The sequence below is a fragment of the Gallus gallus genome, chromosome 1 (assembly GCF_016699485.2).
Source record: "Gallus gallus isolate bGalGal1 chromosome 1, bGalGal1.mat.broiler.GRCg7b, whole genome shotgun sequence".
Taxonomy (NCBI): Eukaryota; Metazoa; Chordata; class Aves; order Galliformes; family Phasianidae; genus Gallus; species Gallus gallus.
In genome coordinates this window covers 79232111-79259950 of record NC_052532.1, presented here as the reverse complement: position 1 = coordinate 79259950, position 27840 = coordinate 79232111, and the positions used below count along the sequence as shown (strand labels likewise).

Genomic DNA, 27840 nt, shown 5'->3' with positions numbered 1-27840 from the left:
GAGTAATTTTCTCTGCTATGGTAAAATTACAACTGTGTACTTTGAAGGAGTGAATGTCCTGATGATACTATTTGTCATCTGTTCCAAGGCACCTGTGCTGGAGTTCTGGGCGTGCTGTTCCTTCTGAGAAAATAGCTTAGGCCCTCAAAATGCTGCCTAACTTCTGCATTTGTCTAGTACCCTTAGGCACTGTATTTTTTTTAATACTTCCTCTTAAAAAATATCATCTGTTACAAGGGGAAGTATAAACTGTCCAACTTACGGTAAATCTGTGTTGATGATTACCATATTATTTATGGGATTCATGCAACACTTCCTCATACATTCGGATAGCGGGATTTACATCCTGTACCAAAAGCTGTGCAGGATAGCACAGCAAGTGTTGGCAGCCATGGTTCTAAAACTTGCCTCAAGTGCAGCTCTATGTGCCATTTGGGCCAGCTGAGGTTGTTGGCTTACTCCAACATAATGCTTCTGTCTCCGAATTGCTAGTCTTATCATAGAATGGCCTGGGTTGGAAAGGACCACGATGATCGTTGAGTTGCAACCCCCCTGCTATGTGCAGGGTCACCAACCATCAAACCAGGCTGCCCAGAGTCACATCCAGCCTGGCCTTGAATGCCTCCAGGGATGGGGCATCCACAGCCTCCTTGGGCAACCTGTCCCAGTACGTCACCACCCTCTGCGTGGAAAAACTTCTTCCTAATATCTAACCTAAACCTCCCCTGTCCCAGTTGTCTTGTGCTATTTAATTCAGCTTTGACTGCTGTTATTTAGGCTTTTGTAGCAATTTGATGTGTCGCTTATCCTAGAACCTATAAGATGGACCTGTGATGGCTGCAGGGAGCTCTTGGGATTGTGCAGCTTCCCGGGAGGAGAGAACGTGCAGCTGCTTGTCTTTTGCACAGGACAACATCAGTGCCCACCAGCCTGTGGCAGCAGGTGCTAATGGCTGTCACAAAAGGTGTAGCATCAGTCTGCATAAATAAGGTGTTGGGAGTTGCACACCAATGCTTCTGCCAACAAGGCGGAGGGGTTGTCTGTTACAGCAGGAAGCCCTGACGAGATTATTTTGTTGAGAATCAATAGCTATTCTGAATACTCAAGCAATTAGAATTGCAGCGCCTTTGGCTCCTGCCTATGCAGCCTGTTGTTAAACCGTTGTCTGTGAAGCTGTTGGGGAACAGTGTTCGCTGGCACAGATATATTACACCAGAGCACTGATAGGCAAACTGATTCCAGCAGCAAGCATGCGTCTCTCAAGGATTTTTCATGTATTAACATGCAGCACTTGGGACACCGAGGTCACTGGCTTTGTAGGAGGTCCTTACTACGAATGGCGAGTGCTTCTTTTAGTGTATTACATCTGCTACTGTGCCACAAGGAGGGCATAGATGGGAGATGTGCCGGGCTTTAGGTTGCTTGGTTTGCTATTGCGGCATTCCCTGGTGCTGGTGGGAGAGAGACTGATGACTCATCAAGTCAGGTGGTTGTGCCTCTGCTGTGTGTCAGAAATTTCTTTCCCCTCTGCAGCAGGCTTTCTCATCCCTGTGCACGGGGGCATTAGAAGGACAATTATTTGGGAAGTGGTGCTGCTTAACTGCTGAATTCTGGCTTTGCTTCATTTGCGGGGATTTTTGTCCCTCCCGATTTTACAAAACAAGGTAAGAATCTGTGTTTATGTTATTAAACAGTCGTGGATTTTCTTAAGTGCTGCAAGGAGGCTCCTAAAAATCTCACCAGAAGCTTCATTTGAAGAGATCTTTGTGGTAAGGCGGATCATCGGGTAACCTCGGGGGACCCATCAAATGATTGAAGCAAACCTAAAACTGTAGCAGAAAGCAGGTTTCTCCAGCATTGAGAGCAGGATACTTCCATTGGGGGTTACCATGTAGCCGAATTACTGTGCTGGGGAGAAATCAGGATAGAAATCTAGGATTGCTGTCATTTCTTTCTTTTTTTTTTAATGATGACTGTGGTATTACTTTAATAAATCATCTTTCAGTCTGAGATGTTTCTGAAGGAAGTAATGTTTCAGTGTCTGGCACTATTAGGGAGATGACGACCATGTTAGAGCTTAAAAGCATGTCTTAAACTAGTAGTTGAACAGTTTGAGACGAGGGAGATTCCTATTTGTAAGTATTACAGGATGCTAGATGCTTCTTTGCTTATAAAATGGGAATTAAAATTGGGCTAATACCCTGTGTTTGTACACTAGTGGACTTTGTTAGAGTGCATTGCATATCCTGTGTTGGTGAGAGGCCCTTAAAGGGCTGTAAGAACCAGTTGGCTTTCAAAATGGCTAGCTGCTGTGGTGTGTGGGTTCGTACACACACACACACAAAGCAATGCTTAGCAAATCCCAACATGCTTTAGGGAATTCTGTTCTGAGTGCCAACGAGGCAGATGTGTAACAGTAAAGTACGTGAGACAACATTTCTGCTTTCTGTGAATTTTTCATCTAAAACAAACATCTGTAATGCTGACATGCAAGCACAAGAAGACTGTCCAGAGACAAACAGAGTAGCATTTCTTTATTTGTACTCAAGGTTAAAAGATGTGTAGCCCCTTAGAGAAGGAGTCAGCTTGGCTGGGCGAGTGATGGTGTTTTTATCCTGTCTGGATTGTGCACAGGGGATGGAGCAAAGGTGAGGAAGAATTCCTTACTTTAACTGACCTTCAGGCTTTGACTTGGGTATGAAGAAATGTTAATTTAACTTGAAACTGGCCAGTGCTCTGCCTGCTTTTGTTTGCTTTGGTAGTTTGAGTCTTTCCTTTGAGACCCTTTGCCATATGGCTGGCAAACAGTGCCATTAATTCACTTAGTGAGTTGTGTCTAGCACCTTCTTGTTTATACTCCTCTAGGAGGTTTAGCAGTAGGACTCCAGGGGTTGTTTCACGTTATGTGTTTGGGTGGATTCAAGGACTAGCTGCATTTTTCAGTGCAAGAGGGGACAGTTGATGTTAGTCCAATCAGAATGAGCTCTTACCAGTTGCTCAGGAACTACTGACTGTTTTGTGAGGCCCTCCCTCTGGCACTCATCAGAAGGGGATTATGAAAAATAAGCAATGAAATGAGCATCTTCTTCTAGGCCTAAACAGGAGGCAGCTTAAAGGATAAAGGGGGGATCTAACAGATACCGGACTTGGAGGCTTTGAGCTCCAGCTTACCAGTTCCACACCAGGCTGATAGCAACTGAGTCACGGTCAACTGTTGGGGTAGCCGCTGGGAAATGAGTCAATGGAAGCTGTGTTACACAAGGTTTGTGTTGTTGAATGGCATAGATAGATAGGCCCTGTTGGTATGCAGAGCATGTTGTATGCAGGGGCTACCACACTGTGTCTTCCACCAGCACGGTATGATAAATGTGCCAATAAAGTGGGAGTGGATAGACATTTGCCTTACCGCTCTCTAACTCGTTTCCAAGGTAACACAAAGCATGATAAGGGCTGACAAAACCCTTACATACTCTTATCTGCACCAGAAGCAGGACAGCCCAGCTGCCAATTACTGGGCTAACACAGATCCGTGAGGTTTCTGAACAGCTTTTTCTGTGACGATTGTTCAGCTTTTCCATTCAGTATCTGTCAGGAGATATCAGCCTATTGTTTAACTGCTGTGAGTTGAGTTTTTTAGCTGTTATTCTTCTCTGACGTTCTACAGGTTTCACTTAAAGACTGCACGTTACCTCTCGCTAACTGTGAGACACGTAGAGCAGTTTTGAGTGCGTGTGATATTAAAATATGTGCTTCCTGTTTAAATGCTGATCCATCAATTTGAGGTGGCAAAAGTAGTAATTGTGGAAATTCCCTTTGTAGTATTGCTTTTTAGAGAATGGTGGCTGTTAAGCAGCAGTGTACTGTTCTATGTGCAGTTGCCTATGAATCACTCAGGATCCTGAAAATCTCCATATTTTGAAGGACCCTAGGTGAGATGTAGAAGGCAGAAGATGTTCTCCATTGTTTAAATAGCCTGTTATTTGACTTGAAGGTAGACTGGTAGTGTTAGGGTGTTTCTGGAGAGTAACTGTTCTGTGGAGCATATTAGGGAGTAATGTTCCAACCAGTGTTCCAGCTAGCAGGGATGTTAGTTCTTGTTTGCTTAAACAAGTTATTTTTCAACATTACATAGCTTTAAGATCCGAGTGGTTAAGGTGTTGCAGGCTACGTTAGTTCAGAATTCTTCAGTGTTGTTTCTAATGAAAGGAGAAGAGCAGAAGGCAGGAGAGGAGGAATGAACTACGTGTGTATTCTTTAGAAATGACTTTTTCTCTCTTTTTCCTTCTGTATAGTTGAACAGGCAAAATGGACTTCTCCAAGCTACCAAAAATCCGTGATGAGGACAGAGAAGCTTTTGTTGGCTATGTCCATGGAGTCTCAGGACCTGGTAGGTATTTTGTAAGGGAAATCATAAGTTCTGTTTCATCTAATGTATTATTAGTCCTGACGTTCAGTTGGATAAGTGAACATGTATGTATGTAAGTATGATAAGTTGTAGGCAGGGTTTTTTGGGCTTATTTTAAAATGATTGCTGCCCTATATGAAAGACTTATGAAAGATTAAAATATTTACTAATGAGGTATTAATGCTGATCAGTTTTATTAAAAGATATAAAGAACAGTAAGCAGATTGAGGAATAGTAATGTAAAAAAAAAAATTGCAAGCATTCTGGTTGAGATAAAGCCACTTGGTCAGGAATCTGCATTAGGCTTCTCAGTGAGGATGTGTGATGCTTGGTCTGTTCTCATTGAAATCCTGTTTGAACCTTTGCTCTCTGCAATACATGGTCCTCTGCCAGTGTCAGGCTGTTCTGTGTTACTGTACCATTGGCTGAAGGATTGTTGCAAAGGTCAAGGAGGATGGTAGTGCATATGGGAGGAGGACTGCTCCTCCTGTTTTATCAGCTTAAATGCAGACTGTACTGGCTTTTCCTCTCCCTCTGACATTCTCTTCATGAGATGTAGGAAAGCATGGCAATGTGAGAACAGAAGAAGAGCATACATCTTTTTCATAGGGATTCTATGATGAACAAGAAGCTACCTTGGCTGGAGGCTACCTAAAGTTCCAAGCCAGTTTCTTAACTGCAGAAGTGATGATCGAAAACAATGTAAAACTGATAGAACTTTCTCAAGATGTAGGAAATACAACTTTTTTTTGGTAAAGACATGAAACCTTTATGCAAAATGGATGATATAATACAAAGAACACGATAAGTTTCCTTCTAAAGCAACACCACCTCATGTAAGTAGCAGTCTACATATAACCTGCTGATGTTTAAGTCAAAGTGGTATAAGGCTTCAAGCTCAAAACGTGTTGTAATCTTCATCTGTAGAAGTTTAACTTAAGACATTTAAGTCATTCATTACTTTTATACAAAATAATACACCAAAATAGCATTTCCTTAAGACCTCTATAGATGTCTACCACTTTAGATATAAATATACTTGTTGCCTTTAGGAAATACCTTGAGTTGATCAGTTCACTGGTACTTTATGTTAGCATCAAATACTATGAAGATAAACAAAAGTTTATAAGCAACTGGAAGATGCCGGTCTCCAGTTATACCTTTCTGTAACTATGATGTATTGGGTGCACTTTTGCCATTTTCTTGTATGTTTTAATTCAGTCAAATGTCTGCAGAGGCCTCTGTATCATTAAAGTCCTTAACGTTTGCCATCCATCAGGACGTGACAGAGGAATTAGTGGGAATTTTCTGTGTGTACTGGCACGTTCTGATGATGTACTCTTATGAGCATAAAGGATCAGCATGAAATGTATAGGGAAGCTTTTTCTTTTAGCTTTTAAACTAATGTTATCCTTCCAGCCCAGTTCGGCATAGTACTGTGATAAATGAGGAGGGGGGACCCATGTTGAGGGAGTGGGGATAGGGAAGGGGTAGGGAGATGGGCCTAAAAGCAAAATGGCAGCAATGAGCTAAGGGAGAAAACTTAATTTAGTAAATACAATGGCAGAATGTGAGATAGCACAATATAATGCAGTATAACTGGAATTGAAGCTAATAAGTCAAATAAATGTGAGAGTGTCTGAAACCAAAGGCCTTACTCTAATGCTGTAAGCAAGGTGGCTAGGGAGCATACGCTGCAGAGATGAGCAGAAAAGGGAGAGAAGAGTCTCATGACTCCCAGTCAGTTTGGTCTTTCCCTCTGAATGGAAAACGGAAATGGAATAATGAATTCTTCTGGGAGCTGTAGTACACTCTTCTCTTCCGAGGCTGGAGCTGCAGCATTAACTCTTTAACTCCCAGTGCACTGCATGATGTTGCGCTGTGGAATACCGATGGCAAATCATAAAATATCCTGAAAATAGCAGGACTTGTGGCAGCCAAATTACCCCTGTGTTAAATCCGAAATGTACTCCCTATCTGAGTGAATGTTAGTCTTATGCTGTCCAGATTTTAGTAGCTTCTGCTCAGAAAATGTGTTTAGCTACAGGAACGCATATTCATCTACGTGTGTCTGTCTTCTACAGTGGTCACTGCTTGCAACATGGCAGGTGCTGCTATGTACGAGTTGGTACGAGTAGGCCACAGTGAACTGGTGGGGGAAATTATCCGACTGGAAGGTGATTTGGCAACTGTCCAGGTGTATGAAGAAACATGTATCCTTTCCACTGATCCCTTTGGACCAGGCAGAACATGGCGGTGGTTATGGTAAAGATGACCAAAACTGACGGGGACCAGCAGTTGTTACTTCCAGTGCCAACATTCAGCACCTGTTCTGTACATCTTTTGTAAATTCTGTTATTTTTGAGGTAAACCTTATATTGCTTGGCTATGTAAGTAGGAAACTTCTTTGTTATTTTACCTGGAAACCAAGCAGTGTGTTTAGGTACACTTGCATTGAAATATTACAGCTCCTTGATAAGAAAGTTGACAGATGTCAACTATGAATGGCAAAACTACCAAGCAGTATGTTGTATTTTTTTCTTTACTTTTGAAAGCTCTGTGGAATGCTTCTGTAGGTAATGTAAAGTAAGCAGGATTCCTTCTTCTTGACAGACTTCTAACAGATACGATATATTCCTTTTTTGTTTCTACATTGTGATTGCAGAATCTTCATCCAAATGAGAGATGGACAGCATGTATTTAAAATCTAGTCAGTGTAAAGTGTATTTTCTGTTGAAAGTATATAAAAGAATGTAAGAGCAATTCATTAAACTTAAAGGTAGCTTTTTTTTTTCCTCCCTCATATTCTTCTGAACTTAAGAGTTGATTTTTGCCTACACGTACATGTTAGGAAGAAGCCTGTTCTGGCTCCCAGTGTTTTATTTTGGGGAGCTGAATGGTAAACTGGTCCCTGGGCTGTATCTGTACCTATTAACTTGAAATTTTATTTGGCTCTTCATTGTTATATTTAGCAGCCTTCCATCAATACATTGAACATGTCCAGAACTTAAGTACAGTTTACTCTTAGATTCCTAATGAGAGGATAGCAAGAGCTTTCTGAATACAACTTGCATTTAATCTCTCTCTGAGTCATACATAAGCTTTTAGAGTGTCTCCTATATTCTTACAGGGCCTTCTGCTAAACTACTGGCCCTTTGCAGAGAGGCCCATTGAGCATCTTCAGAGCTCAGGTGGTGCCTAAGAGGGACAACTCAATATTGGAGAGAAGGGAGATGCTCGTCTATGACAAACTTTCTTTACAATTAGACTCCTGTCAAAAAAACTCTGCAAACCTCAACGTTAAAACTGTTGTGACGTGTGTTTTTAGCAAACTATAAAGCAAAACAAAAATTACATCTTTTCGTGCCACTGTCTGATGTTAACAATAAACCTAGAAAATATGTTTGAAGGTTTAAGAAATGCTTGATGTTTTGCCATCATGCTGTCTTGTACAGCAAGAAATTTATGCATATAGTTGACTTGAACTAATGATTATCACTCAGAAGATATACTCTCTGCTTTACCTCTCCAGGGGATGAACAACTTCATTGCTTTGGCAGTTTCAGCTGGAGTTTAGTATAATGTCTACATGCTTCTCAAATGATGATATGTAATATATTAACAAAACTGTCGCATTGAAGTCAGAAAGGTGCTGTAAGGGTATGATGATGTGAGTGTGATGCCCTCTACCCTGTCATTTCTCTGGATGAACTTTTCCTCAGCAAATCTTTAGCTGGTGTATCCGTAGGAGATCCTGTTCTCCGTACTGGCAAACCCCTCTCAGTGGAACTGGGGCCTGGCATTATGGGAGCTATTTTTGATGGTATCCAGAGGCCGCTGTCAGACATCAGCACCCTGACCAAAAGTATCTATATCCCTAGAGGTGTCAATGTGTCAGCTTTGAGCCGAGATGTCAAATGGGACTTCACACCTTCTAAAAACTTGCGGGTAAGTCCTGCTGAGCCTGTCTTCCCCTCTCTCCTTCCTTCTCAGAGCACCAACGCTGTGACTGCTAGGAACTGTGGTTACAAACAAACAAGCTCATGAAAAGAGGTGCTAGGGTGTTTTAAGGATATATGACAGTGAGAACTAGACAGGGATCACCAAAACTTAGTCCATGTGACTCACTGTGTTGCTGCATATGACAAACTTTTAAAGTTCTATCGTGTTTGCAGTGCCATAAAGAATTCAGTGCCTAGTGCAGTTCCACTAGCAGGAACAGGTGTTACCTTGGCAAAATGAATAACAACAAAATACAAAGATAGTTCTAGAGCTAGAAAAAAAATCATAGCTTTAGCCCTTGGCATCTTCTTTCTTTTCCAGTCCTGCAGGTTAGCAGATTCTCTACTTAGCACATTAAGCTGAGAGGTATGAAAGAAACAAGGAGAATTCCTTGCATCAATCAGTAAGTGCTATAGTCTGAGCTTTGAAATGCTCCTGAACGCATTTAGTATTGCTAGCAATGTGCTGTTAGAGTAATGAGTTATGTAAATGGCCTACTGTGCTGTAACAGTGCATTTGTAAAGGAAATCATAATGGTGCTAGACTTGATAGTTATTGTTATTTTATATGATTCCTTGTCAGCATTCTTTTTTTAAAATGAAATTCTTGTTTATGGCTAATAGACGCTTTCTGATTTCAGGTTGGCAGCCACATCACTGGTGGAGACATTTATGGTGTGGTGAATGAAAACTCTCTTATCAAACACAAAATCATGCTGCCCCCACGGAACAGGGGTACAGTTACATACATTGCTCCACCAGGAAACTATGACACTTCAGTAAGTCTCCCAGACAAGAGTTACTGGGGTGTTCCATGTTTCTTTTGTAAGGTTGCAGGACCCCTTTCTCTTCTGTGAGATGCCACCTTCAAAGCCTTTCGTGCAACAGGGTGTCAGAGTTGAAAGTATCATAGAATCATTAAGGTTGGAAAAGACCACAAAGCTGATCACTTCTGCTGCCTTGCCAGCGGGGATTATGTAGTTTTTTCTCGTGCAGTTACTTTCTATGTATGTGACTTCCCAGTGGCACTTAAGTATGCCGTATTTATTGTCCTGTGTGGGCATCTACAGTATCCGATGAATATGAAAAGTTCCCCGATCATATTGTAAATGTGGAAACATGCTTTTCCTCAGTGGGGGACGATAGGGTGTTAAGTTCTGCAAAATCCATGGTCCTACTGAAGTCCTAGCAGCGCGGAGCAGTTGAGGTGAGAATTTGCGTGCTGATCCACTGTGCACTTGTTGGCTCACTTCAGATGTCTGGTGCTCTTTGTTAGGATGTTGTCTTAGAGCTGGAGTTTGAAGGTGTGAAGGAAAAGTTCACTATGGTCCAAGTCTGGCCTGTACGTCAAGTCCGTCCTGTGACTGAAAAGTTACCAGCGAATCATCCTTTGTTAACTGGCCAACGGGTGCTAGATGCCCTCTTCCCGTAAGTCATATTCTGTCTGCTCATATGTAAGAAACCTGTTTTGGGGGAAAGGATGGTGTTAATTTCTTGAAGGGTGAACAGATCCCAAACATTCACTGTGTACCACAGCATAATCTCAAAAAAACGTTATCTAGCTGAATTGCCCTTATCTCTATACCTGTCTGATGGAGGAACCTATGAATGGAAAATGGAAGTGGGGAGAAGTTAAAAGGAGGTTTAACAGGATGGTGTTTTTTACGTTAATTCAGGAAATAAATGACAAAGGTAAAAATGATTTAATCATACCAAACCTTCAGAAAAGCTACAACTTTCAAGCTTGGATATCTGCATTTGAGCACACGAGTAGGATCTCTTTCCGTGTTCTTGAGGTGTAGTTCACAATGAGTCTGAAGTTACCGCTGACAGAAACTGTCACGCTTAATTGTAACTCCAAATTCTCACTTAAGTGGCTGAGTTCCAAGGCACAGAATGGAGTAATTTTTTGGTCCTAAAAATACTGTTCTGCTCGTTCTTCTAATGCACGTTTAAGTAGCACTGATGTTCTTTTCTTAACATTTGTGTTCCATCAGTGCTTCCAGCTGTGTAAACTGTCTCGAGCCTGAAAGTGTAGTTGTTGTACCAACGTACCTCATGTATTTCAAAGGCAGTAGAAAGAAAGGATAGTTTATTCCTTTGGTTTAGTGAAATACCACCATGCTTCTCAGACAGAACACTGAATGTGACTCCTGTTGTTCTGCTTTTAATTATGCAGTTGTTTCCTTACTAGAAAACACATTCTGAGATGGAAGAGAGCTGTTTTTGAGTTCCTTGCCAATCAGAGTCCCTTTTCTTTACTCAGGTGTGTACAAGGGGGTACAACAGCAATTCCCGGGGCATTCGGTTGTGGAAAGACTGTGATCTCGCAGTCTCTCTCAAAATACTCCAACAGTGATGTCATCATTTATGTAGGCTGTGGAGAACGAGGAAATGAAATGTCTGAAGTACTGAGAGATTTTCCTGAGGTTAGTATGGGGAATTCATGGAGAGTAAACCTTCTTGGAAAGACTTGCTATTATACTAGTACAGCAACTGAATAAAATATCTTATTGGTATAGTGACTAGAAAAAAATCTTATTGGCTTTAAGTTCTTTAAGTAGTAGCAGAAATCACTTTTGGATCATACAAACATGACTTCAGTGGCCTCTCAAGCATCTGGACTGGTGTTTGGGCGTGCCTTTTAACTTGTTTAAAACAAATCCAAAATGAATGCCTGAGTGTACAGTTACTTACAAGGATGTTACCTTTAATTGTTGTTATCTCTAACTTTTCTAGCTTAATCACATATACCAGATGTGGCATCTGTATTTACAAGGTGCAAGATGATGATGCATACTGTTACATGATATAAGTTTTGCCAGTTAGGCTTCGGAATGCTTTCTGAAGGAAGCTGAAAATGCCTAGTTTCACCTTACTGTTGTTATATGTTAGTGGGTTAGTTGTGGTGCCGACTTCTGTAAAATAGAGGAAAGAGCAGATCCAAACTGTTAGGTTGAAACTCCACTGTTAGAAATAAGTCTTATGTGCTGATTTGCAACGTGACGATGTCACACTGCGGTGGCCATGGAGAAGGGTAAATCTCAGGATGTTCTTAAGTAGAATGCTACACAAATGTCAGGATATGCATTCTGTTGTTCATGTGCATATGAGAGATCATCTGAGTTATGTACGTGGGCTTACGTCCAATTGTCAAAAAATGGACTCAGATTAGTACAGGTGGGGAAAAAAGCTCTCTTGTTTCCTAGTGGATTTAAGAGGGAAAGATAAGATTTTTGGCTCTTTCAGCCTAGTAAAGTGAGGCTGAAAGAGGATAACGTACTTCCTGATGGAGTAGATTTGTCATCACTCGTTTGTAGTGAGCAGTGGCATTAACAGGGATTGCCATTAGCAGAAGATGAGATGAGGCTGAGGCACACGTAAAAACAGTATAAACAGGAAAAACAGTATAAACAGGAAAAACAGTATAAACAGGAAAAACAGTATAAACAGGAAAAACAGTATAAACAGGAAAAACAGTATAAACAGGAAAAACAGTATAAACAGGAAAAACAGTATAAACAGGAAAAACAGTATAAACAGGAAAAACAGTATAGAATCCTGAAATCTCTAATCTAAATACTGCTTTGGTAGACTAACTGTGAGGAGACTATCCTTATATAAGGTAATAGAGTTTAAATAGATAAATTGCTAACTTTGTGGGAATCTTTATAGTTTTTGTTGTGTCTTTTTCATTGCATTGTAGTTAACAATGGAAGTTGATGGCAAGGTAGAAAGCATCATGAAGAGAACAGCTCTGGTAGCAAATACCTCCAATATGCCTGTGGCTGCCAGAGAGGCCTCTATCTATACTGGTAAGATTTACAGGAGGCTGGAAAAGGCTGCATGTATGGAGCAAGTCGTCATGCTCTAGTATTTTCAGTTCCTAGGATGGTCAGTACCAAGACCCCCTGTTTAATTACATAAATCAACCCTTTCAGGCTGTGCTTGCATGAATTCTTAGTGAGTATCACAAATGGATTTTGCTTTCTTATACCCAGCTATGATCTCCACATGCTGAATAAATTCTTGCTTATAAATAAAACTTACCACACTGGGTCTCCTGTAGTTTTGCCCCATGTATTAATTATGTAATCTTATGTTCTTCATGAGTAGCTTTTTGCTGACAGGTACAGCTTCTCAATGGGTAGAAATAGTGCTCTCTCAGAAATACTCTTTTTTCCACTGCAGCCTCTCAGAGGATTTTTTTTTTCTTAATACTTCTTCATGAAAAGCTGTCAGATAAAACATCTTTATGTTCTGGTGGCTTAGAAAGGAAGGAGACATTTTACAATAAGAAGAGCCTTCGTGAGGCAAATAGGAGTGTCAGTGATATTGCCCTGTCTCCTCAAAGAAATAGGCAGGAACATAAGATTTGTCAGGGTGGTTTGTAAGCAAAAATGAGAAGAGTGGAATGAAATAAACAAAAAAACAAAAACAAACAAACAAAAATCCATCATGGGCTTGTGGAAAGGAATAGTACCTTTACAGTCTGATGTCAGTAAAGACTGAAACATAAATAACTTAACTTGTTTGCCTCTTAATGACAGCATGTGAGGGTAGAATTCCTTTTCCAACACTATCCTGCACTGTGCTGCTGTATTTGTTCTAGGAATCACCCTGTCGGAGTATTTCCGAGACATGGGCTACCATGTCAGTATGATGGCAGACTCTACTTCCCGATGGGCTGAGGCCCTCAGAGAAATTTCGGGACGACTGGCTGAAATGCCAGCTGGTGAGTTGTTCTTTTCTTCGTCTAGACTTGTGAAGACATCCTTTAAACTCAGAGCTTTTGACTCTATTTCTGTACGTTGATACTTGCAGACAGTGGTTATCCAGCCTACCTTGGTGCCCGTTTAGCCTCTTTCTATGAGCGAGCTGGCAGAGTGAAGTGTCTGGGAAATCCTGAAAGGGAAGGCAGCGTCAGCATTGTTGGAGCGTGAGTGTTGCATTTCTTTGCTTTGTGTTGGCTGCAGTTCTTCCTCTACCTTTTTGTATGTCAAAATACCTTCAAACAAGAGGATCTTGTTGCTGTGCGCAGCTACAGAGCTAGGAATGTGTAATGTATGTAGATATGTAATCTCTGATCACCCTCAACTTTTGCTAAGCTGTGCACAGGAGCAGAGAGAATGAATGTGACTGGTAGTTCTGTGTGGTATAGAACCACAGTCACAGCAGTCTGAGAAAGGGGCTCCAGGAAGAGAGCCATCAGCACTGTCACTGAGAAGTATGTCAAACCATGCTCAGAATGGGAAAGAGGGGACAGTTAGGGCAACAGTGCGGGAGCATAATGTATTATGATTCTCTTGCTAAATAGTAGAACTACAGGGAACAGGATATCTCAAAGTGCAGGGCTGTGAAAAGCATGTGGTGCCCAGATAAATCACATGGAATTTTTCAGCTAATGTGATAGATGAGAACTTTGTTTGAAAAGCATTCCAGTGTAGCTGTGGTGACAGTACTGAGTTCCTTCTCATCGTATTGAAGGAGTGACCAAAAGGAAGGAAAGGAGAGGCACTTAAAACTTCTGGTGTAAGAGAAGAGAAAATTGATCATCACTGCTTCACTGCTTTCCTTTTTGATGTAATGACAAGTGTCCTGCAGCAGTGCAAACTGGAAACTTACACAGTAGGCAGACACTTTCTTGTAGGTGGTATTGATTAGTCTAACATACTGTGCGAAAAATGGCTCTTCCTCCATAGGTTTTTAGCAGAGCCTCTAGCACCTGCAACTTCTCCCAGAGTCCAAAAAAGCAGCTGCTTTGGAGTTTGGGAAGCTTTTACCTGTTTGGGGAAGCAGGTATTAGCACGTCAAGCCCAAAGGAAGTTAGTGCTTACTGTATAAGTGAATATCTGACATTTATTTGAAAGCATTTCAAATTGGGGTATTTTACATAAAATCTTTGTGCTGTGTTTCAAGCTGCCATATCAGCACACCTCCTGAATCTGTTCCAGTTGAGGTAGGTTTTGTAATCCAAGCTGGAGTGACTACTTGGAGCTAAACTGACTGAAACGATACCTTGATATCATCAGTCAGTTACTGATATAATTGATATCCCACACCTGTGTAGATATGCTGCCACTTTCACTGCAGCAGAAATTTGCAGTCCATTACTTATGTGAAATGATGTTGGCCTTTCCCGTTTCTGCGATGACAGACCTGTGTGGTCGTATGTTCAGATTAAACCGTGGCAGTGATTCTGATTTACTTTTCCTTCTATGCCTTTCTGCTCAGTGTCTCTCCCCCAGGAGGTGACTTCTCAGATCCTGTAACATCGGCTACTTTGGGCATTGTTCAGGTAGGTCTCGCTGTGCTGTAGCCCTTTTGTCTAAGCTGCCAGACCTGACAAAATGGTTGTCCTTTAATACATTACTGCCACTGGCTGTGGCGTGGGAGCTTTAATTTTACACAGGCAACTTTGCAGTGGTGTATTCCAACAGTGTAGGAGGTGGAATCTCGTGTGAGATCTCTGAACTGATGTATTTGGGAAAGGGAGAAAAGGTGGTAATTCCTTCCAGCAGTGACAGCTCAGGAATATGCCTTTGCTTCTTGATTCCAGCCTTTTGAGCTGTAATTTACATATGGCCACTCTGAGATAGGATTGAAATTGAACCACCCTTGGTAGGTGCACTGACACCATGAAAAAAAATCCTCAGAGCAGATGACTGGGAGAAGGATGGCTTGCAAGTGATTGCCCATCCCTGTTTTGGTAAAATGAGCTATGTCAAATATCACTTAATTAGCCTTGTGTGTTGATGTTCTTTGCTACTGGTGACTCCTGACTTAGGAGGAATCTCAAGCTGAATAAACCTAAATTCAACTTAAGTGGATGCTTTTCTTTTTCCTTTTTTGAGATGCATATATATGGGGGACTGGAACTTGATGATCCTCGGGGTCCCTTCCACTTCCAGCCCAATTCATTCTATGATTCATTCGATGATTCATATTTGAAAGTCACTGCTGCAGTTAAATTAGTAAAAGGCAGGTTTTCTTTCTCAGGCTTTTGTTTGAAGATTTGTGATAGCCTTTGCCGTGTTGTTTGCTCAAACCTGCTTGTCATATTGGGGGTTGTTTTACTTTCATTTATTGTGTTTTTGATTTGGAACGCTGGCTGATCTCACTGGCTTCTGGCAGGTTTTCTGGGGCCTGGATAAGAAGCTGGCACAACGCAAACACTTCCCCTCTGTCAACTGGCTGATCAGTTACAGCAAATATACCCGTGCCCTGGATGAATACTACGACAAGCATTTTACAGAGTTTGTCCCTCTCAGGACAAAGGCCAAAGAGATCCTGCAGGAAGAGGAGGACCTTGCAGAGATTGTGCAGCTCGTAGGGAAGGTGAGTGAAAGTGAAGGTGAGGGAGGGCTGTGAGAAAGTGTGGGATTCCATGAAAACTGTTTTAGCGTAGTACTGTAAACATGGTGGTTTACAGATACAGAGCATATGCTAGAGAGTAACTTAATTCCACAATGCTTAGGTGAGCTCTACTGATTTACAAGGTGGTGGTAATGCATGGTAACATGGTAACTGCTGTTGTTTGGAGAAAGTTCTGTTCTGGTGCTGTCCCTGTTCACTGATTTTTCTAGTACAGCCAAAATCAGGTCTTTCACCCGTCTTGCCTTAGCAGAACTCTATTCTTTAGATAAGTCTTAGAAGAGAAGGAAATGTGATCCTAGGGCCTTCTGCAGTTTCTTATTTACCAAAGTGCGTTTTAAAACGCTCACTTACAGAGCAGGTTAAATTCAGTTCCTTGGCATGGAAGTGATATTGACAGTCCAGTGGTTTTATTCCAGGCATTATTCCCACCAAAGAAGTCCTGGAACTGGTAGAAAAGAGTGACTGATGGTATTGATAATAGCAGGGTGCTCTCTATCCTGCATGGTATGACATACCAGTGTCACCAACTCCGTTTTTCTTGAATGCCAAAAAGTCTATTGTTAGCAGTTATGCAGGTTTGTATCAAATCCTTAATATTACTTATTGATCTAAAATGCTGAAATCTAGTTTTTCTTCCTTGGACATAAGCTCTTAATGGAAGGGAAAAATTATTTTACTTTAGGTAAGAAGATGATGTTTCAACACACCTCCTATCTCAAAGGAAACTTCCTTTTCACTGCTTGTAATCAGACAGACCTGAAGTAGATTTATTGACTTTTTGTTCATCTTAATAACCCTATGTAGTAAATCGGCTGTTTGATAGCAGGGTGTAAGAAACAACCAAAAGACAGAATTCTACTGGAAGCTACATTAAGAGAAAGAACACTGAAAGTTAATGGTTCTTCACCAGGACATAACACACTTTAAACTAAGAGAGTAGGTTTAGACTAGGTATTATGAAGAAATTATTCACTAAGAGGGTGGTGAGATGAGAACAAGCTGCCCAGAGAGGCTGTGGATGCCCCATCCCTGGAGACATTCGAGGCCATGCTGGATGGGGTTCTGGGTAATTTAGTGTAGAGAGAGGTGTCCCTGCCTATGGCAGGGGGTTGGAACTTGATGGTCTTTTTATGTCCCTTCCAGCCCCACCGTTCTGTGATTCTATGATTTCATGGACATAAGTACTGAACTAACAGTGGACCTTACCTTTCTAGGCTTCTTTGGCAGAAACAGACAAAATTACCCTGGAGGTTGCCAAGCTGATAAAAGATGACTTCTTGCAACAGAATGGTTATACACCTTATGACAGGTAAGGCTACAGTGCTGCCTCGTTCATGTGTAGTCTAGATTTCGACAGCTATTTTATTTGGAAACTAATCGGCGCAGAAGTGAATTTTACTGGCCATAAACAAATGGCAGAATAGAAGCCATTGAACAAAGTATTGATATTGTTTTACCCCAAGTCATGCAGACCTTTTCCAAATGCAGTCACACTCTGAGTTTCTCCAGCCTTCAACCATTGAAATGAATACAGTTGAGTTAGTTTTTGCAATAGAATGTCCTCAGGAGAAGACAGCCACTTTGTTTTCACAGGCAACACCCAAAGTCTTCCTGTTTGTTCTAGCAGTGGATGATTGCAAGTAACTGAGAATTTTGATCTGTTAAAAACTTACTGGATTTTTCCCCCCGAGTGCAGTGTTTATCATCTCCCTCTACTTTTACTTCTTTCCACACTATCCTTTCATTTTCAACAGCCTGCCTAGGGGTGCTTTTGAACTTCTGCTCACTCCCCAGCCCAGGTAGCTCAGGAGGTTTGGAAATATTTAATCTCTAAAAACCTAGACATGCATCATTCTGTATGGTGTGTGCTTTTAGTTATGTAATTAGGGTAAGGTATGCTTTTATGTGATAGGGAAGCACAAAAAGTATCATGATATACTGTATAGATAATAGTGAGGTACGTTCCATTGCAGTCACCTGTCCATTTAAAAAAACAAACAACTGCGTGTGGAGTTTCTGGAGTGCTCTTATCATCAAAAAGCTTCCTTTCCTGTGAGGAAAGAAACTTGCAGAGCTGTCAGGTTCTCCCAGGCTGCTTGCAGGAAGCTTACTCCCATAATGGACAAAACAGGAAGACAGAATTCTGCTGACTGCTCTGGTGTTTTCCCTTTCTTATTAGCATTGGCACAGATTGAGATGTCAGACTTGTACAGCAATGGTTACTGTTCTATCCCATTTTGTCCAGTGTTTGGTTGCTGTTTCAGATACCTTGCTTCAGGATGGCCCCGTGCTTCTAGATAGGTCAATCATAGGCTGTCTCTCTCCTTTGACATGAAGTAGACTAACACTTTATTTCAGGTGAGAATTCAGAGTTGCTGCAAAGGCAGGAGCAAAGGGTAGTCCTGTTAATTGCTCCAAGATGCCTGACAGATCCTCTTCTGTTTCATCAGATTCTGCCCTTTCTACAAAACAGTGGGAATGCTTTCCAATATGATTGCATTTTATGACATGGCACGCCGTGCTGTAGAAACCACAGCCCAGAGTGACAATAAGATCACGTGGTCCATCATCCGAGAGAACATGAGTGAAATCCTCTATAGACTTACCTCCATGAAATTCAAGGTATGTTCATAAGGAACCAGCTTGGGTTACTTGGGGGAGTTCTCAGTGCTTCTAAGAGGCTGTAACTTAAAAGTGGTTATCAGTTGCCATAGATAAATGTCTATGCACCTGGGTTACCCATCTTTGTAAGGTGCAGCTTTCCTACCCCTATACTTACACTAGCATGTTCTGGATGAGTTTTAGCATTTACTGCTAGGACAGTAATCTGTGATGCAATCTGATGTTGACGTAGCTAAGGAATATGAAGTATGACAGTTATTTTGTGAAAACTCTTTTAAGCCATTGCTAATATCACCAGTCTTTCAGGAACAAATACCATGAGATATTGCATGTAAAGGTAAGTGTTCTTGTGTGCCAGTGTCTTCTACTCCTGCAGGATACTGGCTTGTTTCTGCAACAGGTAGATCCCTGGTATATACTCCTAAAACAGGAAGAACAGAACAAGATACAACTGGGCATATAAGCTTGCTTGAGAGCTGGTTATGTAGAGAGGGAAGTAATCCTTCTATTTACAAACCCTGGCCATGAGAAGACACTTAGCATGCAGCATAGCAGTGGATAGCTTGGCTGAAAAATGGAAACCAAAGGATGAATGCGTGTTAAGTAGAGGTGGCCCTCTAGTGCAGTAATAGTTAGGAAAGAAAGTGATATTTCCTGGGTACCAGGCTAAGAAGCATAGGAATGTAAGTGTTCTGTAGTCTGTGTACTTCAGCAAGACAATGAGAAGTAGCGTAATCCGCGCATGTAAGTACATGTGGCCTGTGTAGCAGGTGTTAATCCTGAGGTAAAGAAAATACAGCAGTGGCAAAACAGGGTTGCCATAAGGACCAGAGGCTTTTCAAGACTGATCTGTACACTCAATGTATTGTTTTTCAGGACCCCGTCAAAGATGGTGAAACAAAAATCAAGGCAGACTATGCTCAACTGTTTGAGGATATGCAGAATGCATTTCGCAGTCTGGAAGACTAGACTGAACCTCTGTGACCACTCTGGTTTGTCCTCTGAATTCCTCATCTCAGCTCCTCTGCTTCCCTACCTTACAAGAATGATGCAACAGTACTTGAGTTGATAAATAGCCCTGTGTTTCCCTGTTCATACTCAGTGTCTTTACAGAACATTCCTTAGTTTGTGTTTGGCATTGCTTTGTGTGTCTGAAATAGTGAGTGATGTGTGAGTGGGCCTGGCTGAGTGAAGAAATGCTGTTGTACACTTCTAGGGTGGGAAAAAAATTCACCTTGCCCTCCCCCAGATCATTTGGTAACACAACCAACTGACCTGTACTGGCAGAGGAGGTGTAGATCTTAATGCAGTCACGCGGTACATTCTGAGCTGGCAGTGGTAAGGGCATTTAGGTCTAGCACTTTGCTAGGTGACTATCATGAAACAGAATTTCTGACCATATTCTGACATGCCATGTTGATATAACCAAAGTTCTTCCTTACTACATCCCTTCTGCAGCCTTTGGCTGAGTCTGTTGGTATTGAAATGTGGTAGATCTGGATCTCTCCAAGGAAGGACTGACTAGAAGATGAGCATGTGCGAGTAGCCAGTATGCTTTTGTACACTGGAGAAATAGAATTTTATTTTCCTACTTAATACAGATAGGACTATTGGATGGAGCACCAGCTAAAATTGAAGCCATAGGTGCTCAACTTCCAGGATATTTTTGCCTTCTTGTCTCCCACTCACCCCATAATGTTTCACAACACTCAGCTGCTTTAGTTTGTGAAGCTTGTTACTGCTGCTTTGTACTATGACATGTAACAAGATTCCACAGGTGTGGACCAGGAACATAATCTTTCCTAGGTGGTGCTCTCTACCAACTCTTGCCTACGAGTGCAATGTCCAGGTGGTGTTTAGGAAAGAAAAAGTACGTGCTTAATCTTCCTGCTCCACCTGTGTTCATTGTGCCTGTTTGGCAATGGCACAGACGGTCCTCATTTCTTGCGTAGAAAGATTCTGAGATGCTTAACTTCTGGGGGTGGGGGTTAAAGAGGGGAAAGATTGACAGTACAAAATGTATTTAGTTCTGCCTTCTTATTATGATGCAAGAGAAGCTAGCGACTTCTGCACCATGCTCTGGAAGCACAGTCTGTCAAGCAACTGAAACTCTGCTGTGTCTTGGGCTTGTTGGCAAAACTAGTATGAGATGAGAAATGAGTGTAGAGCAGCTTTTCTGTCAAAATTCAAGCGCCAGCACTCCTATCATTGCTGCAGAGAGAGATGAAGATGCTGGCATACTCGTTGGTCTTGACTCTCTTGTGTCAGATGACATCTAATACTTCTTTGTTGTGCAACACTGTAATGCCCAGCTGGGTGCCAGCTGACATCTAGACTTGTTATGGTCATGAAACAGTAACAGTTGGAGATGCCGCTGGTAGTGGCAGGGCTTTGCATTAATTCCACACTGAAGTGTTTTTTCCACCAGCTGCCAGCTTTGAACAGCAATGGTGAAAGGGTATGTTGGCGCTAAGGACCAAATGCTGCCACTTCCATGATGATATCAACTCGCTGTTTGCCACGGAGAGCTCAGTTGAAACTTAAATGGATTTACTATGTTTAGCTCTCCCAAAATAAACTACTATTCCAGCTGATATTCTGGTAGTGAACAGTTAAGTTTACAGTTCACCAAACTTTCAGTGTATGCTGCTTACTTAACAATGAGCATGTGTGAATGAGTAGTCACCATTTTGAGCCCTTGCTGGATTCCTCATTGTTTGTACCCCTCACCACTGTACTATGTAGCATTTCATGCTAGAAAACAGATGTTCTTATCTCTTTAAATAGAGGATGTTATAAACTTTACAGAAGATGTCTAAGATAATACAGTTCTAATATTTATTGTGCTGTACCTGGCCCTGAAGTGTGACCAGTTCAAACAGTTTCATATATATTTTTGTCTTTTTTGTTTTGTGTCTCAGTTTTCAGTGTTGAGATTCTGATGTTCACTGTGTGTACTGCAAGTCTTCCCTCCACAGCTGTGGGAGGAATGAAAAGATGGGCAGAACCCAACCACCTACTTTCTTGTATATTTCATAATGTATGTTGCTGGAAATTGTGTTAAAAAAAACAAACAAAAAAAAACCATTTAAAAAACTGTTGGGAGTCAATGAGAATAAAATGGATTTAACGTAGATCTTACCTGTCCTCTTTTCTGTGGTCAAACCAAAGCTGTGCTACAGTGGCATACACAGACCCTCATGAGCAAAGCTTACTGCTTGCCTGAAATCTTAGTTCATCATTTTGGGATCTCTTTAATCTGGGATAGACAACTTAGCAGGGTATATAACCTCAGGTCCCCCATTTTCGTACAGCTTACACAATCTCCTCAGACATTACATGAAGAATTATACTGTAGGATATGCCCCTGGGATAGATTTTTGGAACTGTGGTGTAAGAGAAGTATAAATGGATCTTGCTTTTCAGTACTACTAATCCAACAATGGTAATGGTGCCATGTTATGGCACTTCACTGAGCCTTACACTCTTTCCCTGCCCTGTATACCACATGAACTTCTGTAGCTGAAGGCAAATAATACTGTTGTCCACAACCTAAAACTAACATGATAGTATTATTTTAACAATAAGGATCAGAATTTGTAAATAACTTTTATTCAGTCTGTTGCTATAAACATCACGTTCAGGCATTTTTGTACATCTTTGACCACTGTTTATCATATCTTTGAAGGACATGCTTTACTATCCTTATACATATGCATTTATTTTATATGTAAATGTGCATATATATAAATATATGAATGTATACATCCTGTATTTCAGATATACTGAAAGCAAAAATAGATCAGACACTCAAGTAATTCCTCTGCTTACAAAGGGATGGAAGTCTCAGGCTCTGTCCTGGCAAACCCTGGGGAGCTGGGATTTCTCTGTGGTCATTTAGAGATCCATTGAAAGAGGCTATGAGTTCAGGTTTTGGCAGTGTGGAAGTTACCAACTGACAGAGTTCTCGCTTCATCCACTCGACTTTTGTGTATCTGGAAGGCAGGGGTCACCCAGTGGCCGCAAGAACACTGCTCACCCCACCAGCTAAAGGAACCCAGCTTAGACGTGCATTTGGGACACAAAAGCTGCAAGAAAAACAAACGATCCATTGTAAGATGCATGCAGATGTATTCTATGGTACATTAAGTTATGGAAACCTGCACTAAAGCCAGCTCTTGTATCATTTCACAGAAGTTAAACAGTCTGAAAAACAGGCCAAAAAAAACCCACCCAAACAACAGCTATACAGACACAGCTGGAGCTTGCCATGCCCTAGTGTGTGACAGGCAGCTGTGCTGGCAGAAGGGAAGATGTGGAAATGCAGCTGCTCAGACCTGGCGTGGTTCCAGGACACTTGCCAATCTCAGACATCAGAAAGCCTTGGTCAGCATAAGACCATAACGGGTTTTTTACGTCTCACAAACTCTATTATACTAAAAACAAACCAAAAAAAACCTGTCAAACATCCTTCCTGGCGTACTCAATCCAACAAGATCACCAGCTCATTTCCTTATACAGGGATATTCTAACATTTGAAAAATCTGTTCATAAGCTGCAAAACTGATGCAGGAGAGGCTAGGAGACCTAGGATGTTGCGTGAGGGCCTTCACATCAAGGAACAGCAACTGTTTGTTTTACCTTGGCTGAGATATCCAAAAAAATGCATTCACCTGTCCTTCCGTTACTCCTAGCAGTGCTGGCTCCATCCACTGCACGGGCTCAATGAAGTAAGAGGTGCACTTATCAGGGCCACTGCCACGAAGATGCGTAGACTCTGTTATTCTCTTGTGAGCAAAGGCTGTTGGTCCACTTCCTTCCACGTGGGACAAAATGCTGGAACTGCGGAACAGAGCGCGCCTGTTCTCCATGACAGAGGGGGAAAAAAGTTGAAACACTTTTATTGGTGAAGCTTAGAGAGCACGGGGACGAGGACCTTTTGATAGTAACTAGATAAATAGTATGTCTTTTCATAGGCAGGCACTGACTCCATTTAGGGCTGCATCATAACAAATCTTAGAATTCGTGTAGTCTTGGGCTCTGCTCCACCACTATATGCCTTTTCTTACATTGATCTGTGTTTAAACAATTCCCTACTAGTGAAACTTTAAAACTAAGCTCATATATTTGGAAAAATAATATCTACACCTAAGAAGCAGCAGGATCTTTTAACTGTACTTTAGTATAAAGATAGTTAAAATGGAGTCTTCTTTTCCCTGTAGAAAGCAATTCTCAAAAACAAACTAGAATATACGACTGCAGAGCAAGCAGCTTTACATAGTCAAGCAGAATTGCACCTGCCTGCATAACGTGGCAAGTTAGGGTGCACAAGTGCTGCCCAACTTCAAGTTTTGTATTTCCTAATATATTTGTGTTTGTTTAATTTCTGTGGCACACGTTGTATGGAAACTTACACAAGATCTTATCCCTGCTTCAAAAATAACGACATGGCCTCTAATTCATGCAGGCTATTTTCCTCTCAAGATCATTTCAAGATGACATTTTGTGGGAAATACAAAAGGTTCAGTACCTGCATTTCCTGCATCTATAGAGAACTTCTGTGTTTGGAGTCTGACATGCAATGGTTGGATCGACAGCAAAGACTTCTTGGGGTAAGTCTTGAAGTTCTGCAGAGGGGACAGTACTGAGTTGTAAGTCAGACTGATAAGGGCACTGATACATTCCAGTGAGAGAAGACAGCATTCTGCCCTGGTCACCATATGCAAAAGCCATCTTCTTCACCTTCTTTGCCTTGGCAAAATAAATCCAAAAAAAACAGATGAGGAAAGACCTCACCCATTCCATTAGGCAAGTTCAAAGCAAAACAGCCTCATCCCACCATGCATAAAATAGGGATTCATTTAACAGTGAAAAGGAATCTAGGATTTAGCCTGAAGAAAGGTAAACAGTTGCCTTTTGCTCTGAAAATGAAACAGCAATTTGACCATTATTCCTGCATCTTGCCAAAGGAAACAGTTAATCACAGATTCGTTTCTTAGATATGCCTCAAAGACCCCGTTAGCCTCCACTAATGAGCTATTAGAGATACGATGTGAACATCTGTCTGGCCAATTCAAGGCTCAGCTACTTTGAGGGCAGCAATCCAAGTCAGCAACAGTAAGCTTTCTATGAGAGCATCCCTCTGACATGCTTCTTTGCATTTAAGAACAGATGCGCCATGCTCGTCCCACCTGAGATGTCTGGCTATGGACGGACATTCACCAATTTACTGTCTGTGCAGATACAGCAAATAAGCTCTGCAATGAGTCTTCTGCATTTTTGTTCCTTTTTTTTAACAATCTCTGAAGCACAGCTCACTGCTGTACTCCCATGCTGTCCTCATGCAGCACACCAGACACAAGGGATCTATCTGATCCACAGCCAGTTAAATACAGCTACAAGCCACAGCAGCAGGGGTCAGAGGTCACAGATCATGGCATATGGCTTAAGACTGGTAACTGTCATAATTTAAAGCAGCTGCACATCAGAAAGTGGGTGCCTGGCGCTGTCCAATGCAGCATGAAGCAGACTGCATGGCTGCCATGGGCACATCCACATGTGAGTACTCAGTACACCGCTCAGGAGCCAGCAGCAGGACTCACAGAATCGTTTGAGTCAAAAGGGACCTTTGAAGGTCATCCGGTCCTACCCCCTGCAGTACACAGGGACACCTGCAGTTCAATCATGTCGCTCAGACCCGCACCAGCCTGACCTTAAACGTCTCAAAGGATGGGGCATCCACCACCTCTCTGGGCCATCTGACTCATCCCAAGCTCAGGGTTCAGTAACACCGCGTGGCTTTTGGGCAAGGCATCCCCCGGCCCCAAGGCTGCCCCACTCACCGGAGAACCTCTCCGTGAGCACCTGCAGGCGATGCTGCTTGTACAGGGCACTGCTGCTATCCACGGCACAGCCCATGGCCTCGTATAGCTTCAGCTGCCTCTGGAAGCCCGGGTTCACCCTGCGGTGGGGGAGAGGAGAGCAGGCTGAGACCGGGCCCGTCCGGCCGGGGGTGCCGAAAGACGGGCACTCACTCGGCATCGGGTTTGGCGGCCCTGACGGCGGCGTACGCCTCCTCCCAGCCGAGCCCCTGGGTCTTCATCAGGTACGCGGTCACCACGGCCACGCTGCGGCTCACTCCGGCCTGGCTGCAGGCGAAAGGCGAGACGAGGCGATGGCTTAGAGCAGCCCGGGGAGGCCGGCCCCGACACACCACCAACCCCGGCCCTCACCACCGCACGAGGACGGCCCCGCCGCCCGCCCGCGCCGCGCCGATGAAGGCAGCGCACTCGTCCAGGCGGCTCAGCAGGTCGGCGCCGGGCTCGTCCAGCGCCCGGATGTACAACGTCCGCACCCCCGGCAACGGAGGCGGCTCCTCCGCGTCCACCGTCAGCACCGCCATCACCCCCGCCGCCGCCAGCGCCTTCGAGGACGAGCACGACTCCGCGCCGCCCACGTAAAGCCCCGGCAGCACCGGCACCATCCCGCCGCACCGGCTCCGGCTCCGGCCCTGGCCCCGCCCACAAGATGGCGGCTTCCGGCGGCCGCCGCTGGCCCCAACATGGCGGAGCTTCAGCGCGGGCTGGCAGTGCGGCAGCCAGCAGAGGCAGCCTGGAGCTGCCGCGGTCCAACGGGGTGTTTGTTTGAACAGGGTAGAGGTGAGCTCAGTCACGGCAAGAAAATCCAGCACCTGCGCTTTTCCTCAAGATTTCTGCTATTCTTGCACCTCAAAGTGGTGTGCTGAGGAAAGGAAGCCTGGAGGAGTATTTATCTGGGGAGCCTCTGGAACTGGCACCAGTGTGTAAATCACCTTCGTGGAGGTTAAAGCAGGGCTGTGAGGGCCCTTCGTTCACTGTGAGATACCCAGGCTGCTTCGTAGGGAGCTCACAACAAGCAGGGTTCTTTCTTCATCTCAGCTGAGCCGCAAGAAAAATCTGCTGGGAAATTAAATCAGTTTGCTTGTAAGATCTGCTACATGATTGCATCTACATAAGTGACACTGAGGTTGACTTGCAGGATAAAGCAAACACTGGTAGGCTTTAACTCTTTCCAAACTGAGGCTTCTCATTTAGGATTCAAACTGTAAGCACATTTTTAATGTCACAGGTTTTATATTTCTGGGAAACTTTCTATTATGTACATTACTCGCTGGCAATGCTTCTAGCTGTAAGGTAAAACCAAATCCAGGCCAAATAATTCCTTACAGGGCCTTGTGTAAAACATCTAAAGAACCTCTTGCCTCTAAAAATCAAATGCCTGGCCCGGTGTGAAACCCGCCTTACAGCTGTGCTTTATGCTGGCTGTCACTCAACAAGTGGATTTTGAACTGCAAAAGAGGAATTGTAACTCACTCCAGATTTCTATTCCAGTCTCTTACTTATAGCCAGACTATAACTTGCATTCACAACTGAAATCCAATCCAGCGTAGACAGAGGCAACGTGTCTTCTGGTAATCTCCCTTTATTCCAAGATTTGTTACAAGTGATGACACGGAAGTTTATGGGGAGATCTTGGTGCAGCCTCTTTTTTTTGCCTGTCATGAGGTTCAGATCTATTGAGCAGTGAAAAGAGACAGAGCACTCACTGCTACTACTGTCCTGGTTTCAGATGAGGGTAGAGTGATTTTTTTTTCTCCCCAGTAGTTGGTGTGGTGCTGTGTTTGTGATTTAGGATGAGTGCAGCTTGATAGGCATAGACCAAAGCCTAGCATGTTGCAGTGTCTTTTTGGAACTGACAGGGGATGGCATACACTGCAGGTGTTCCAGGTGCCTGCCCATATCTTCACACACCCCCTACCACTCCTAACCATCCAGCCTTAGGGCAGATCTCTGGGTGATACACATAAATAGTTGCTTAACCTTAAAACCTGGAGCACATTCAGGAGACACAGCAATAGGAACGCGTTGGTTTGAACATCTCAAGTATATTAAAGACTCTCAAGAGCTATTGTAACTTGATTGGAGGAGAAGGGGAAGGTGAAGAAGCAGGGGAAAGTCTCTCCCCTCCTCTCTCTCGCAGATTGGTTCCCTGCTGAGAAGAGGTGAAGAGTGTAATTGTTAATATGTTTCAGAGATTGTTTCCAAAGTACAGAGATGATGGCAATGCTGAGTATGTACACCAGATTAGCTTCACAGTTTGTACCTCTATCATATTATAACACAGGTTGGCACGGTACAGCAAAGTGATAACCTTAATCCAGCCCACAGAGATGATCAACAGCACAACAGGGACACAGATAGCAAGTAAGGTGCTACATAACACAACTCTGAGAACAAGCACAAGTCTGATTTAAAAAAACACCAAACAAGCAAACAAACAAATAAAAAGATACCCAACAACAGCATTGTAATGAGCAACTCCTAAACTAATAACATGCATATACAATTTTCTTTTAACATGCTGTGGTCTTATCTGTCAATCTTTGAGGTCCCTTTC

The 27840-nt window shown here is 42.7% G+C and overlaps 2 protein-coding genes and 1 long non-coding RNA gene across 6 annotated transcripts in view; 1 reads left to right on the top strand and 2 right to left on the bottom strand.

Annotated features, from left to right (window-relative positions):
* ATP6V1A (ATPase H+ transporting V1 subunit A) overlaps nucleotides 1–21539 on the top strand; it is a 28607-nt gene extending 7068 nt beyond the window's left edge. For 3 of the 4 annotated variants that reach the window (NM_001389289.2, NM_001389290.2, XM_040654720.2), the window contains exons 2-15: nucleotides 4293–4387; nucleotides 6490–6618; nucleotides 8139–8353; nucleotides 9048–9185; nucleotides 9683–9834; nucleotides 10673–10835; nucleotides 12113–12221; nucleotides 13019–13141; nucleotides 13231–13345; nucleotides 14641–14704; nucleotides 15541–15744; nucleotides 16998–17092; nucleotides 18234–18405; nucleotides 19282–21539. In NM_001389289.2, the coding sequence (NP_001376218.1) occupies nucleotides 4306–4387; nucleotides 6490–6618; nucleotides 8139–8353; nucleotides 9048–9185; nucleotides 9683–9834; nucleotides 10673–10835; nucleotides 12113–12221; nucleotides 13019–13141; nucleotides 13231–13345; nucleotides 14641–14704; nucleotides 15541–15744; nucleotides 16998–17092; nucleotides 18234–18405; nucleotides 19282–19374 (1854 nt within the window). In that variant the 5' untranslated portion in view covers nucleotides 4293–4305 and the 3' untranslated portion in view covers nucleotides 19375–21539. Of the gene's footprint in view, nucleotides 1–1500; nucleotides 1665–4292; nucleotides 4388–6489; nucleotides 6619–8138; nucleotides 8354–9047; nucleotides 9186–9682; nucleotides 9835–10672; nucleotides 10836–12112; nucleotides 12222–13018; nucleotides 13142–13230; nucleotides 13346–14640; nucleotides 14705–15540; nucleotides 15745–16997; nucleotides 17093–18233; nucleotides 18406–19281 lie in introns of those variants that run through there. The other variant, XM_015294470.4, reaches the window with a different exon arrangement.
* Nucleotides 8953–13459, bottom strand: LOC121109310. The gene is made up of 2 exons (XR_005862873.2): nucleotides 12457–13459; nucleotides 8953–9869 (listed from the first exon to the last, which is right to left on the bottom strand). It is a non-coding gene; the product is annotated as an uncharacterized LOC121109310 (long non-coding RNA).
* A 456-nt stretch (nucleotides 21540–21995) lies between the features above and the next one.
* DUSP12 (dual specificity phosphatase 12) lies at nucleotides 21996–25905 on the bottom strand. Its single transcript, NM_001278099.4, has 6 exons — nucleotides 25638–25905; nucleotides 25440–25553; nucleotides 25248–25366; nucleotides 23936–24032; nucleotides 23079–23265; nucleotides 21996–22493 (listed from the first exon to the last, which is right to left on the bottom strand). The coding sequence occupies exons 1-6, from the start codon at nucleotides 25886–25888 to the stop codon at nucleotides 22332–22334; spliced, it is 930 nt and encodes a 309-aa protein (NP_001265028.1). The 5' UTR covers nucleotides 25889–25905; the 3' UTR covers nucleotides 21996–22331.
* Nucleotides 25906–27840: the final 1935 nt, after the last annotated feature.

What these genes read in the sequence shown, in the direction of transcription:
- DUSP12 (NM_001278099.4), bottom strand. Translation starts at nt 25,888, where the DNA reads ATGGTGCCGGTGCTGCCGGGGCTTTACGTGGGCGGCGCGGAGTCGTGC. An exon ending in GCCGCCAAACCCGATGCCGA is followed by an intron (nt 25,367 to 25,439) that starts GTGAGTGCCCGT and finishes CCCCCACCGCAG; the next exon opens with GGTGAACCCGGGCTTCCAGA. An exon ending in TAGGAGTAACGGAAGGACAG is followed by an intron (nt 22,494 to 23,078) that starts GTGAATGCATTT and finishes TTTTTCTTGCAG; the next exon opens with CTTTTGTGTCCCAAATGCAC.